Source organism: Opisthocomus hoazin, chromosome 14, assembly GCF_030867145.1.
Source record: "Opisthocomus hoazin isolate bOpiHoa1 chromosome 14, bOpiHoa1.hap1, whole genome shotgun sequence".
Classification (NCBI taxonomy): domain Eukaryota; kingdom Metazoa; phylum Chordata; class Aves; order Opisthocomiformes; family Opisthocomidae; genus Opisthocomus; species Opisthocomus hoazin.
In genome coordinates, this window is record NC_134427.1 from 19,489,986 (window position 1) to 19,504,557 (window position 14,572).

The 14,572-nt window shown below is 54.2% G+C and overlaps 2 protein-coding genes across 4 annotated transcripts in view; both read right to left on the reverse strand.

Moving 5' to 3' along the window:
• Positions 1-503: 503 nt before the first annotated feature.
• On the reverse strand, positions 504-8,657 carry RAB39B (RAB39B, member RAS oncogene family). 3 transcript variants are annotated; one of them, XR_012765468.1, is made up of 3 exons: positions 8,398-8,657; positions 2,534-4,184; positions 504-1,590 (listed from the first exon to the last, which is right to left on the reverse strand). XR_012765468.1 is itself a non-coding variant. In XM_075435146.1 (2 exons), the coding sequence occupies exons 1-2, from the start codon at positions 8,610-8,612 to the stop codon at positions 3,758-3,760; spliced, it is 642 nt and encodes a 213-aa protein (XP_075291261.1). In that variant the 5' UTR covers positions 8,613-8,657; the 3' UTR covers positions 504-3,757. The 3 variants fall into 3 exon arrangements, 1 of the variants encoding a protein (XP_075291261.1); XR_012765467.1 differs by having other exon boundaries at positions 504-1,286; positions 1,484-4,184; XM_075435146.1 differs by having other exon boundaries at positions 504-4,184.
• Positions 8,658-13,719: 5,062 nt separating this feature from the next.
• LOC104339103 (synaptotagmin-like protein 2) overlaps positions 13,720-14,572 on the reverse strand; it is a 41,813-nt gene continuing 40,960 nt past the window's right edge. The window contains exon 20 of the transcript XR_012765494.1: positions 13,720-14,509. The gene's annotated coding sequence lies outside the window, so the exon portion shown is untranslated. The remainder of the gene's footprint in view (positions 14,510-14,572) is intronic.

Below are 14,572 nucleotides of genomic sequence, written 5' to 3' on the forward strand. Positions count from 1 at the left end.
CGTTAGAGCTGGAGCTGCTGGGAGATGGCTGTGGCCATCACAGCTCCTGGTTTGGGTGGCTTTTTGTTTCATACAAAGTAAATTAAAAAAAAACCCCAAAACTAATAGAGAAGAACTCAAGCTTCCCTGTGAAGGATCCTTGTCCAGTATTGCTCTGTCCTTTGCTGTTTGGTCTTTGTTACCTTGAGTAAGAACAGGTCAGTCTGCGGAAGCTGGTGTAGCTACACTGACCCTACTCCTGCCTGCTGCTGCTGCAGGGAGCAGGGGCTGGGGCTGGGGTTTTGGCTTTGCGATGGAACGGCCGGTGTTTCTGTAGGTGCCCTGGTTTCTCTCAGCAAGGCAGCTGGCTGGCGCTGAAGGGCAACGCAGGAGCCTTCAGAGAGAAACGCGTGGTGGGTCCCGTTGCATGGAGCACCTGGGTGTTGCTGACGCTGGCACACGAGGCTGCCAGTGATGGGGGGAGCAGAGGGGGTACAGGCAGTACTCAGCTTACGGATACAGGATGGTGAGGGGGGGAAGAAAAAACCCACCGAAGTTTCTTTACAAGTTTTAAATTTCACATTATCACAGAGTAACCATTTTGCTAAATACAAGCAGATTTTCAGTCGCGTACAGACAGCTAAATACAGCATTATTTTCACATTTCGTTACAGCGCATAACAGAAAGCGAGGAAACTGTAGAGTATGCTTTTATTCTGGAGGTTCTGCGCAGTTGCAATCTAACATGCAGATTGTTTTTAACGTGTGGCAGTGACCACAGAAAGTTAGCTTTTCCTTTTTTTTTTTTTTGTCCTAGAGTAAAAGAGCTCCTGACCTTTATCCTGTGAAAGGTATCACCTGCTCATGTCTCTAAATCCCTCTTGCACTAGAAGTCAAAGCATTAAAACCAGTTGTTAGAAAAGAATTCTTAGCATATCCTGTAAGTTCTTCATCTTAGAAAAAACATTCCAAATTTTGTACAGATGAATCTACATTTCCTATATTTTAAGAAGCTGTCTAGAAAATGCAAGGAATTAGAAAAAAGATGTATATAATGATTTCTCTATCATTTAATATAACCATTTATTACCTCTAAGTAGTTAAGCCTGCGTACATTTGCTTCTGTATGGTTCCTCTTTAGAATCAGGACACTTGGATTTTTCAAATCGAAGAAGGCCTGAATGCACTTACTTATTTAGGCTCTACGGAACTTCCCTCTGGGAGCAGCGAAGGGCAACGGCCAAAACCCATTAAATAAAATACTGGTTGCTTCGCAAACAGCGGTCGCTCCCCTGCTGGCCAGGTGCCTGCACAGAGAATTGCAGAATTTTACCATTGCTGAAACGCCATTTGCCCCACCTCCTAACTGCCGTTAGCGGAGCGCTGCGGCTCCGCGGCCCTCAGCCAGGCATCCCGGGCCAGGCCTGGCCGGCCTGCGGCTGAAGGACCTGAGCCTGCTGAGCTCGGGTGGCCTCGCCCCTGGGGACACGCAACTGACACAGACCTGGCCACAGCAAACCTCGCGCTCTCCACTGGTGTCAGCCCACGGGAGCCCACGGCAGCCCAGCTCCTGTGGCGCTCGCTGCATCAATCTTCTCCGGCTTTGCTTACCTAGAAAGAGATTGTTGTACAGGGATTTTTTTTTTTTTTTTTTTCTTTTTTCCTCTTAAATTATTATTGGGTTTTTTTTTAGTCTTCAGGGCACTGAACCACAGCTGAATCTGCCTGCAGTTCACGGGGCTTTAGCAGAAGAGGTTTGATACATTGACAGCCTACTCGGGAGCGCTCAGGGGTGAGCTGTGGTGAGCTCACCGAAAGGTATCGGCGGCACCGTTGCCACCCCTCCCTTCCTCCAGTTTGCTACCAGTGCACTCCCAGCAGGTGCAACACAGCTGCTCCCCTGCAGAGCCCAGGAACTGAAATTGTTCCTAGAACACTGAAAGTAAAAGCATTTCTCATTTTTGAGGTTTTGGTTGTTGGACCGGGTTTGTTGGGGAGGAGGGCTTTACAGCTTTGATACAGAAACCACAAGGATTTTTTCTTCACACAGACCTGCCCACGTGCTGCAAGCCGTGAGAACAGATTCGAGGGAAGAAACAGTCTGAACTCAACAGCAATCAAGAAGAGCCAGACTTTTCTAGCTGGGGTAGCTTAAAAAGCTGTAACAAGTGTTTTATTCTTCTCTAGTTAAAGGCCTAAAATCAAACACTACCTGCTTCCTGTGGTTTTTGCCCCTACCCTTTCCCTCCTGCCCGTTAGCAGTTCGGTGTGCACAGCCTGCAAACGCCAGTAAAAACCAAAGTCACTATAGTTTGGTTTGTTTGCTCTTAAGAGGCTGAACTTCCCTAGTTTGCTACAGGAGCACAGTTACCCTGCTGCGCTTCAAAAGCTGAAGTCAAAACTCAGCGGAAGCACAGCTTCTAAACAGTGAACGGCATTCCCAGAAAACATCCACCCACCGACAGCGTTTGTAACACGGCTGCCATCCCACGATGGCCAACCTGAGATGGCTCCTCTTTTGCCAAATTAAAACAAGGAGGAAAAGAAATTTTACTTTTGAGCTTGTCTCGTGGCTTTCCCTTCCACCTGCTCAGACACTTCTGTTGTGTGCTCCTTCTCCCCAGTGCCAGCTCTCTTCTTCCATGGAGGCCAAGAAAGAAAATGACACTTTAACAGCAGAAAGGACTGATGGAAGCTGTTGCTTCTCATCCTATTTAACTTCTTTAAAAGCAAATCTCACCTTTTAGTATGTCTGACGCACCTGAGTTAAGGTTTTCAAGGTGTTTTTTTTTATTTTGTTGGGGTTTTTTTCCCACCCCCTCCTTTCCATTCCTCCTTCTGACCTGGCAGGGAAGACACCCAACAGGTCAGCACAGTGCTGCTAGCAAGAGAGACCTGTGGGTGTGTTCCACCTGGGTGCAGCACCCCAGCCCTACCATACAACCTGGGAGGGCAGGGTGCTCTCTCTATGCCCTCGATCACGTCATTCTACTGGAAAGCCCCAAACTCAGGGTACTGGCAAGGTACTTGCCTAGGCAGTGAATGCGTAAAAATGCATTGAATAATTACTACTGGAGCAGGAGTTGCCACTTAGAATCCCAGTTCAGCACAGCAAGAAAAGCACTACTGGGGAGGGGGGAATAATTTAAATTACCAAATAACTACTGTTTTCTTCTATAAATCCCACAGAGTATTCCTCGCTATTGAACTAGGTTCAAGAACATAAGAAAGAAAATTCAGGTGTGTGCATACCATGTCAGTAAACTTCTCCTGTGGAGTTGGCCTTATGGAGGAAACGGTATCTGTGCTGCCTTTACACCTTCCTGGTAATAAACAGCTGACACAAACCAAGTTGTCCTCTTTCTTTCTCTCTGTCTGCCCATTTGTCACACTACTAAAGCATCCCTACTGTGGCTTCAATGCCCAGCGTGGAGCTACGGATTTACTCGCAAGAGGACATGTACAGTACCCTGGCATGTGCCAGCCCATTCAGCTCTCTGTGCGCTCTCGCCTGTCTCGTGGAGCCCCTCATTGCTGCTTCCTGCCTCCTTACAACATCTACATGCACCCTCACTCACTCTCCTTCAGGTCTGTAGCCCCCAGTTCTGACAGGTGAATTGGAACAGAACATTGCTTTCCAGGGTCTGTTCTGGTGTCCAAAGCAACGTGGGAGGCTGTTCACAACGGGAGGATTGCTCTCCCTGCCGTCACACTGAGTTCACTTAGTAAAGTACGTTTGGTTAGTAGAGTTCATCACCGCTTGGCCCGCTAGAAGAGCTCAGCACAAGCATCGCCTATCTGATTTCACCACTTCTTCTGAAGAGTGCACTACGTTTGGGACAAACCCGCTCTTTACCCCTTCCCATCCCTCCTGGATTGAAATTTCCCCCCTTTTAACAAGCTCGTATATATCTCGAGTCAGATCCGTGAAGGCCTTCTCCACGTTAATGGCGTCCCGAGCTGAGGTCTCAATGTACTTCATACCATACGCAGCGGCCAGTTTCTCAGCCTCATGCCTGCTGACTTGCCGCTGCGTGTCAAGGTCACACTTGTGACCTACCAAAACAAAGACGATCTGGTACGGCTGGACGTGCACCTTGGTCTCCTCCAGCCACTCGTGGACGTTCTGGAAGGACCTGCGGTTTGTAATGTCAAAGAGGAGGAGTCCGCCAACCGAGTTCCTGTAGTAGGCTCTGGTGATGGACCTGGAAACGAATGAGCCACAACAAAAGTATAAGTTACAGCTCTTTGGGAAGACGCGCAGAGCGAGTTTCATGTGGGGTTTTGTTTGTTTGTGTCTTCTGATTTTTTTTTGCTTAAGCCAAATGTAGCCCTTCTGAGTGTATGTCTTTGGTTAAGCAAGCAGCGTTGGCACCACCCTGTCCACCCTGCAGAGAAGGCCATTCAGGCAACGTCTTACCACTTTGTAGAGCTTGTCATTCAAAAAGACAACTAATCTTGGCTTAAAAATTTCGTCCTTGGGTAACTGCCCCACTAATTTATTATAGCCCTGTTCAAAATCCCCGCCACCGGTTTTGGTCTCTGTTTTCTACCATGGATTTCTGTATGCCCCATGCTGTTGTCTAACCCACTGGTTTAGAAGCACTGTGACAAATTAAAGGATCCATTTGAAACCAAACACCCACTCTCTGACAGACACATAAAAGAAGAAGGCTACAGATTCAGAAGACAGAGCACGAGGTCGTAGCTCCCCTCCATACACCCAGGGCCTTTGCATGGGGACATCCACCGACCCCTGTGTTCTCTCCCCTACACTACTGGTCAAAACGACGGCACCGTGACAGCTAACGCACTGACAGGAGTGGCCAGTCCGACCCCCCCGAGGAACAGCAAAACGATACAACAGGTTCCCTGGGGAATCGGCACTACTACTGGCCTTGTTCCTGCCAAACACTGACAGCACTGAACAGCCACCAAGAAGACCATGAGCCGCGGCTTCCACAACTCTTCCGAAGGGCAGACTTCAGCGCAGCCAGAAGCAGCACAGGAACTCAGCTAACGGAGCGTGATGGAGTGAAGCTGACGCCACGGGGCTGAGCAGAGCTACAGTTCAACGACTACTACACGTGGAAAAACCAAGAAGCTGTAAAACCCTGGTGCTTCTGCAAAGTCATGGATTTGTTCTAAATTCAGAAGCAATAATCGATTTCAGTCCCTGGAGGAATTCACATTTGGACCTGAACTTCCCTTGCCGGGAAAACATAAGCACTGCTGCATTTTTACCCTGGGACCAGTCCTTTTTTCGACATGCCAGACTGTTGTTAGGATTATTTGGTCCTGTAGTGCGTGTACCTAGCGAAACTGTCCCAAGAAAGGACGAACTGGAGTTTTCAAGGATTGCTTTCTCAATAGACATTCAGTGATGGGTGAAAATCCACAGCCAAAACTGAAGAATGCCAGAAGAGGGGTAAAAAAAGAGTTGGCTGCTTTTGGATAATTCCTCCTCTCCCAATTATCTGGCCGAGGGACAACAGTAGCTCTGCACATTTGGCACTGAGGGAATTAGATCATCTGCCTTTTGCTATCAAGCCAGCTGCAAACAGATATTGGCGCTTTGGATTCACCCCCAAGCTGTCACAGGCATTTCTGCTTCTCCCTTGTGTTCGGTGCTTCAGCCCTGGCTCCTCCTGCCAACATCAACACTGCCCCAGGTACCCGTGAAAGACGTGACAGGATCTAAGCTGAACGCTGCTTTGAGGGAAAACTAGGTGAAGGTCTCGGTGCGTTTTCCTAAAGCCTTTTCCACAGATTGTTTTCCTTACCGACCCGCAGGATGCAAACCGTATTGCCTTCACGCTCTACACAGCTCCCCAGTTCCCTTCCAAGACTCCTCCCGCCATGCTCATGCAGAGCAGTACGGGGATTTGCATCTATTTTGGCCAAGTTTCAACATAAAGATACTGCCTCTGGTTGGGAACTCTCCCCTGCTCTCTACTCGCGTACTCGGGGACTCTCGTACCCAGGGCCCACGGCTGTTTGTCCGAAGCAGCGCCATCGGCTGGAAGGAAACAGCTCTTCTGTAGGTGGTGGTACATGGTTCCAGGGAGCGAGGGCTGCACATGCTTTTGCTTTTGTTAGCATTACACAACAGCGCGTTTCAGATAAGGAAATCACAGCATTTGAGCAATCCAGAGATGGGCAAAACCTGCTGGGTCCAGGAAGAATTGGACCCTGCTCTTCCACATCGCCAAAGCAGCCTCAGCGCTGCCCCAGGCAGCACGTTTTGGGGCTGGATCTGGCAAAATAGAACGGGACATGCTTAATTGTAATTTAAGCCTTGACTGCATGGAAATTGCTTCTAATTTATGGTGAGCGAAAGAGCTCACAGCGGGGGTCAGGAAGAGCAGAAATGCAGCACAGCTGCAGACCAGAGAATGCCAATAAGGTGTCTTCAGAATAACTACGGTGGGTTGTTCCTTGTGGGGCAGCGTTAAACTACTCCAAGCAGACTGGAAATGCCCAAATCGGAGAACTCTGTGAAAAAGCAGAGCTCATTCTTATTAATTTCCTTTGTAAGAAATTCCCTGTGCTATGACAAAAAAAAGTTGAAGGGTTCTGGAGAGCATCTGCACCATCGCACTTCTTGCCTATGCCCACAAGTCTGAAAGGCTTCAGCTTATTCCAGTAATAGCTACATCTTGCCTTTCGCTGAGAAAAATAGCTTGCACGAGGAGCCCAAGAGCTGCTGTCTGTACAGGGCACGATTCGGCACAGGGCTAACGGTGATTTGAAAGGGACAAACACAAAACAGACTTTTTGCCTGATTTTTTCATACTCCAGAGTGCACCATAAAGGCACCTGGGTTTGCTCACTTCCGTCTACCTTTTCACATCGGGAATTCAAGCCTGCGCTTTGGCAAGGGCATTTCAAAATTGCACAACGTGGGTTTTTTTTAAGGGGCTGCTCCTGCCCCTTAGACTCTCCCTGCCTTCAAACACAGCTGCCCATTGCAGCAGCTCAGCCTGCCCTTGCGCTGAAGGTCGCCTGCCCATCACGTTTACAACCCGAGCGCCGGGCCAGGTCAGCCACCAGCACTAAGGGGACACAGCCTCCAGGGCCCCGAGCTTCCCAGCGCATGAACGAGAGGAGACCAAAGCCAACCAACAGCTTCTGCTCTTCACAGCAAAGGCAGAAGCAGGGGACGGCACCCAGCCGTGTTTCCTACAGACCTCAGCCCCAGAGCCAAAGCTGGAAGCTGATGCAACTGCAAGTGAAAGCACCTCCTCTCTCAGCAGAATTAAGCAGCAGCTCCTCACCCTGAAAGGCTGCGAGGTAGCAAAAGAAAACCTGTCAGTGGGTAAGGGCCGACTACTGCCCGTCCTGGGCCAGATGCCAGCGCCACAGATGTGACGGAAGGCGGTGAGCGGGGTGGGAGCAGGGGAGGTTCCATCTATTGAATGAAACCAAAACATTCCTCCAGCGAGCCATGACAGCACAGCAGCTATGTGGAGCTGCGCAGAGACATGGAGCAAGGAGCAAGATGAAAGAGCAGACAAGGGGCAAAGCCGCATGGAAAATACAAGCGGCCAGGAGGCTGGGAGCTGAGGGTACGCTCACATCCCTGCCAAACGAGCACCGTCCGAGCAGCACGCGTGCCGTGACAGCACCATCCCCCTGCTTCGCCGGGGCCCAGCCCGCTCCAACCACAGCTGCTGTTTCCACCAGGCAGTTCGGTGGGGAACTCTCAGCACCATCCCACGCGCTGCCTTCGGTTTGTTCCTCATCGAGCGTTGGTCACTGCTGGTTAACCTCCCCGCAGCGTGCCGGTGCAGTGCTTGGCGTGGCGCCCCGCAGATGGCCCCGGCCTTGCTCCGTCCTGCGGCCAGCTGAGCTCCGCTGTGGAGGACGGGACCGCATCTTCCACGGCCTCCAGCCGGCCTCCACGGGTGCTGGGCCCTGAAATGCCCCGGTCACTGCCCCCGGCCCTGAGAGACCCCAGTCACTGCCCCCGGTCCTCAGACACGCCAGTAACTGCCCTCAGCCCTCAGAGACCTCGGTAACTGCCCCCGGCCTTGAGACACCCCGGTTACTGCCCTCAGCTCTCAGACACCCCAGTAACTGCCCTCAGCCCTCAGAGACCTCGGTAAGAGCCCCCGGCCCTGAGAGACCCCGGCTGCAGCCCCAGCACCGAGCGGAGCAGGCGCGGGCCCCGCCGACGGCCGGTGAGCACCCGCAGGCCTCCCGCACGCCCGCCCCGCACCGCGGCCATTCGGGGCGCACACGGATCCCCGCGGTACGCGGATTTTTTTTTTTTTGAGAGGGGGCAAAAATAAAAGGGAAAAGAAGGGGGAGCGCAGGGTGCAGCCGGGCTCCTCTTTGTCTCGCCCGCCGAACGCCTCAGGCGGCGGCGCGCAGCCCCCCCCCCCCCCCCCCCCCCCCCGGCCCCGCCGCCCTCACCGGAACCGCTCCTGCCCGGCCGTGTCCCAGATCTGCAGCTTGATCCGCTTGCCCGGCTCGATCTCCACCAGCCGGGAGAAGAAATCCACCCCCACCGTGGGGTCGGAGATCTGGGCGAAGCGTCCCTCGGTGAAGCGGCGGATGAGGCAGGACTTGCCGACGGTGGAGTCGCCGATGACGATCAGGCGGAATTGGTAGAGCCAGATGGCCTCCATGCTGCCCCGGCGCCCGCCTCAGCGCCCGCCCGCCGCCGCCGCCGCCGCCGCCGCGCCGCTCATGCCCGGCCCGGGGACCCGGGGGCGGCCGCGCCGCCGCTCGCCCGCAGGGGGGCGCCGCAGTGCTCAGGCGGGCCCCACGGCGGCCGGCGCGGGCCCCTGCCCGGCACCCCGCAGCCCCATCCCCGCCCAGCGCCGGGCCCCGCCGCCCGGGTGCCGCCCGCTCGGCCCCGAAGACCCGACGCTCCCCGCGTTCCCTGCGGATGCGGAACCCCCTCGCCGGTGCTGGGATGCGGGGATGGAGGCGCGGCCCGAGCGCCGGGCGTGCCGCGATGCAATGGCGGCCGCGCTCTACCGCACTGCCGCGAGGAGCCGCCACCCCCGAAACGCGGGCGCTGCGGGAGCGCGGCGGGGGCGGGGCCGGGCGGGACCGCGCGGGGCGGCCGGGGGGAGCCGGGGGCTGAGGGGGACGCGGGGCTGAGGGGAGCCGGAGGCTGAGGGGGACGAGGGGCTGCGGGCTGAGGTGGACACAGGGCTGAGGGGAGCCCCGGGTCTCTGAGGGACATGAGGCTGAGGGGAGCCGTGCCGAGCCGAGGGCCAGGGGGGAGCTGGGGCCCAGGCAGACCCCACAGCTAAGGGGGTGCAGGCCACGGCTCAGCTGTCTCAGCTCTTTTTCCAGAGTGAGGGGGATTGAGCAGGGCACGCAACACCTTCCCGTGTTTTAAACCCAAGTCCCGTTTCTGGAGAGATTCGGGCTCCTCACTCCTCACTGCGTTGGGGGCTTCGTTCCCGTCGACATCGCATGGGGGGGCCCAGGGGTGCCTGGCACTTGTGGAGGGGCTCTGCATTGCCGCCATGGCGCTGGGCACCCACACCCAGCGAGCCTTCACAGAATCCCAGAATGGTCGGGGTTGTAAGGGACCTCTATGGGTCATCTGGTCCAACCCTCTGTCAAAGCAGGGTCACCCAGAGCAGGCTGCACAGCACCATGTCCAGGCAGGTCTGGAATATCTCCAGAGAAGGAGACTCCACAGCCCCTCTGGGCAGCCTGGGCCAGGGCTCCGTCACCCTCAGAGTGAAGAAGTTCTTCCTCATGTTCAGACGGAACTTCCTCTGCTTCAGTTTGTGCCCGTTGCCCCTTGTCCTGTCACTGGGCACCACTGAGAAGAGTCTGGCCCCGTCCTCCTGACACCCACCCTGCAGATATTTATAGGCATTTCTAAGGTCCCCTCTCAGCCTTCTCTTCTCCAGGCTGAACAAGCCCAGCTCCCTCAGCCTTTCCTCGTAGGAGAGATGCTCCAGTCCCCTCCTCATCCTCGTAGCCCTCCGCTGGACTCTCTCCAGTAGCTCCTCCTTGTCTGGAGGGGACCGTGGTAACGGTGAGGCATCGTACATGGACCCATGAAGCCCAGAGTATCAACATGTGCGTATATAGTATGTGTGTGCATATATATATGATGTGTGTACAGTTTGAAAAATGAATAGTTACAGACATTAAATACCCAGCGACTTAAATACCACAAATCTTACCAAAACCATTTTCCCTCGCTCCACCCGAGCAGGTTCTTGGCTCCGCAGGGCAAAGCGCAGGAACCCAAGGTGCAGTGACCATCACGCAGCGTCTACGCAGATACCTCGGACCGTAAGTGCCTGCCCCATCACGGCCCCGTCCCACCGCCATCGCAGCACGCGGCCGTGCTCGCCTGGCTCCGTGGGATGCGGCTGAGCTCCAGCGCCGGCTCCTTCAGCGCTTCCCAGAGCAGAGTTTTGATCTCTGGAAGGGAAAATGAGCATGCATATTATTAAAAAGTGACTAAAATTTATGTATCAAGTATTATAAACACGAGGACTATTGACGCTTCTTCTTTTTTTAAATTTATGAAAGCGTTGGTGGTTTTTTTGTAAATAAAGATGGTTTCCTTAAAAAGAGCTGCTCCTGCATGACCATGATCTAAATAAACACATTCAGAGTGGCTATTATATTCACTAAATCATCAAAAAAAGGAGATTTATATAGGTATGAGCTAGTTAGCCAGCTTGCAAATTGGACTAGGATGTAAGAGAGAGAACATTTCCAGTCTGGAGGAATAAATGGCAAGGATTTTTTTCAATATCCTTCAAAATAGAATATATTTATCACAAAATAACCCCAAAAGATCCTATTTTAAAGTACCTCGGGACAGGAAGTAAAGCTGATGAAGCCACAGCGACAGAACCGGTGCAACAGAAAAATATTAAACCTATAAATCCGCGTTAGCAGTACATTAACCCGTGACTCACTGCCAGTGATGCTTTGCGGGGATCTGTCACACTTTGCTGTACGATTTCTGAGCGTTCGACGCCCATTAGTTCCAGCCCACAACGAACTGTGGTTTCCCTTAGCTGGTTTTCCCTCCTCCCCATGCACTCGCGCACGCAGTGGCCGTGTCCCCATTCCTCCACGGGTCCGGCTGCGCGCGGGCAGGCGCGAGGCACTCGGCAATGCCCCACAAGCCAGCCCTCGGCGGCATCTCCAGGCTTGCGGGGCTGCGAGGGGCCAAGGGCCACGCCGAGGGGTGGGCTGGTGCCCAGCCGACGCTGTCGCAGGCGGAGGAGTTCCTGGAGCGTCAGGGACCTGCTTTCCCCAGCAAATCAACCCGCAGGGTCCCATGATGCCGGTAGTGTTTTCATCATCTCTGAACACACGCACAGAGATGAACACTCACTGCGTGACTAGGCAGCCACGATGTTAATTAGCAGCAACTGGGAAGGTGGGAGAAAATGAGATCCTGGGAGAGCCTTTGTTCTGGTACCGTTTTAGAAAAATGGAAAACCTGGTGTCTGAAAGCGAGCGAGACGGGAAATAACCTAGATTTGATGCAAAAACAGGTTTGTTGGCTGGGGACGGGGCGGTGGGACGCCACGGGCAGGGCCCAGCCCTGCTGCCCTGGAGCCCAGAGGAGCTCCCGCGTGGGCAGCTCCGCTGTGCAGCCTGCGCAAGGCGTGAAACGTCCTCGCACTGGCCACTGGAGTGGGCACTCCTTATTCAGTAAATTTATTTTAAGGCAGGAAAGCTGGGGCAAAAGCGGGCAAGGGCTGGGGAACAACACCCTCGCTACCCCGTGCTGCCAGAGCATTTCCATTACCTTCCTCTCAGCGTTAGGTCACGAAGCTCAAAGCAGAGGCTTAGGAGGGGCGTTCGCGACCCCAGTTCCAACCCGTTTCGTGCTGGTGGGCAGTGAGTGCAGTGCATGCTCCAAGTGGCAGGAACCACTGCCACGCCGCCCCATGCTGAGAGCCCACTCGGCAGCCCCCGTGGCTGGGGTTGGACAGTTTCAAGGCAGGCAGCTCCTCGCGGGCAGGAGCTCTCTGCCCTGAGGCCCAGGCTCGCTGTGGCTGGGCCACAGAGAAGGCACCGAGCACGGGCAGGGGTGGCCGGGAGTCAGACACCTCCCCGGACACCAGCACTGCGACCCACAGAGGTATTTCCCTCTACATAGTTTGCCGCTCAGTTGTAGTTTAGTTTTTCTCCAAAACCAGCCAGTGCCCTTCACGCCCCGTGGGTGAAGCCACCCCTAAGCCCGTGGCAGCTCTGCGAGGAGCAGAGTGCATCAGCACCGCACGCACCATGCAATTTTAATGCCCTTTCAGTTTCCAAGGCTACAAAACCCAATCGATCAGACACAATCCCCGGCTGCGGGGCCGGCTGTGCGGGAGCTGCCCGAGATGGCCCGTGCCTGGGAAGGCGCAGCGATCGCAACGCGCTGGGGAACCAGAGCACCCGAACCCGAGGGCTGCCGTCCCCGGCCCTTGCGGGTTTTATATCTTTTATACGCAATGGAGCTGCTCATCGCCGCAGAGATAAACTGCACCCGAGCAGAGCCCTGCGAGTCAGCGCTACCAAGCAGGCCAGAGACCGGCTGCTCACTGAAAGCGGTTACAGGACACACAGCGGGGTGACGGGGGTGATGAGAACAGGGCTGGCTAACCACACGGAGCAAACAATTTATGAGCTAGTTTCAAAAAACATCCTTGTTAAATTAGGCCTGCCCGGGAGATATGACACGGGACAGATCGCACTGTTGACAGGGACGGGAGTGTGCCCATAACCTCTCAGCTGATGTGTGCCACCGTAAAACCCAGGACAGAGGGAAGGTATTAAGCGAATTAAAGTTTATTCTTTATGTGATGCCCACAGTCAGTCAGGGTGATGCAGACAAGCGTGAAGCCAAGGGCACCACGCAGCGCTCAGGAACTGACAGCCCAGCTGACAGCAGGCACTGGGAGCGTAATTTAGGACTTTGTGACGAGGTGACAGCCTTAGAGCATCCAACAGCAGCAGCAGGAGGGAAGCACAGGCAGGGCTGAATGCCAGGAGGCACACGGTGAAGATTCTGTCCCACCTTGGCTTTTGGCTGGGCTCAGGTGCCTTTTGTAGCGGTGGACTTCTGCAGCAGGCTGGCAGCCTCTGTCCCCGGGAAACTTGTCTAACCTCCCTCCCCTGTCACCAACCTGCCGGCAAAATGCTTCTAGTGAGCGACGGAGCACTGCATGCCACGGCAGCTCCTGGCTGGGGTTCCAGGGGTGGCATCCTGCAGCAGTGGCATCCTGCAGCGGTACCACTGCTCCCCCAGTGTCACACCGGGATCAGATCAAAAGCAGTAGAGCAGACACAGGCTTGATAAATATAGTCATGGCTATGGTCATATGGCTATTAATGGTCCCACATTAATATAGGAACACACTGCCTAAATGTCTCTCCTGCACTAGGTGTTCAGGCTCCTTCTGTGACCAACACAGAGAGGCAGGGACATCCTGGGAGCTCTTCGACCCACTCAGCTTGGTGGGATGAACCATCCCCCACCACTGCTGCTCTCTCCCTTGGCCGCAGAGGATCCAGGCGCCCAGCACGGAGCAGCTGCCCGACCTCAGACAGCCTGAACTGCCCCATCCCCTGCGCAGGAGGATCTGCCTCCCCCCCAAGGAGCCGAACAACGCCACTGAGACGGGGCTGCAAAGCCAGGCAGGATCCCTGCCGATGGGAGAATGTGGAAGAGACACAAATGCAGAGGAACTTCAGAAATAACCAGAGAGGCCTTCTGAGTCAATAACAGTGCTTCAGGGCAGCGTTAGCATTTGCTTTGCAGCCTGAACGGACAGGGAAGATTAAACTCTCGTACAGTGTGATCCACATGGGCGGACGTGCACAGAGGATAAGCTTGTCCCTGCATCCCGGCAAGTGGCAGGGCCACGCTCTGGTGCCACAGAGCACCCAAGGTGATGTAGCCTCCAGCCCAACGGCTGGCACACGCGAGCAAGTCAACTGGGTATTTGAAGAGATGTAAAACATTTCCAAAATGTTTCCCTGTGACAATAAATTAAACGTCAGCTCATTACCATGGGATGGCTTACTCCAGATGCAGCTCCCGGTGTCTTATTTCAAGTGATGATCACATTAAAATGGTCATGGGTTGGCCAGTTGAAAAAGGGGGGCTCAAATCAAAAGATCATTCTATCTGCCTGTGTCTGCCCGAATCCAAGAACAGATCCTCCGCTGGGAATATGATGTCCTTGTAGCTGTTCAAGTCTTCCCAGGAAGGGAACAGGATCTGCTTAGAGCAAACAGCAGCCATTACAATCAGGATAAATTAGTAATGGTGAGTGGGAGAGAGAGGAGGAGAGGAAAAGAGGTTATTATTTTTCTTGCTACGGAGTGGGTGTCTGAGCTACTGACATTGCCAGAGAACAGCTCCCGAGCTTCCCCTCCAAGCCCAGAGCTCAGACTGCTTGCTTACAGCTCAAGAGCTACTTTGGATTGTTAATAACTAGCAGGATGGCATTACGGGTTGTTAGATGCTTGAAATCTGATTTCTGCTCCTACTGGTAGTGTCTCCAGTTCAGCGGCAGCACAGGCAGCTCTGCAGAGTGAGAAAAGGCAAAATTTACTTGCGTTTGCTCTGTTCAACACCGCTCAGCACGCG

Excerpts from the sequence above, each read along its gene's own strand:
- RAB39B (XM_075435146.1), bottom strand. The coding sequence starts at position 8,612 with ATGGAGGCCATCTGGCTCTACCAATTCCGCCTGATCGTCATCGGCGAC. Across the intron at positions 4,185-8,397 it reads GCCGGGCAGGAGCGGTTCCG|GTCCATCACCAGAGCCTACT; the intron begins GTGAGGGCGGCG and ends ATTCGTTTCCAG.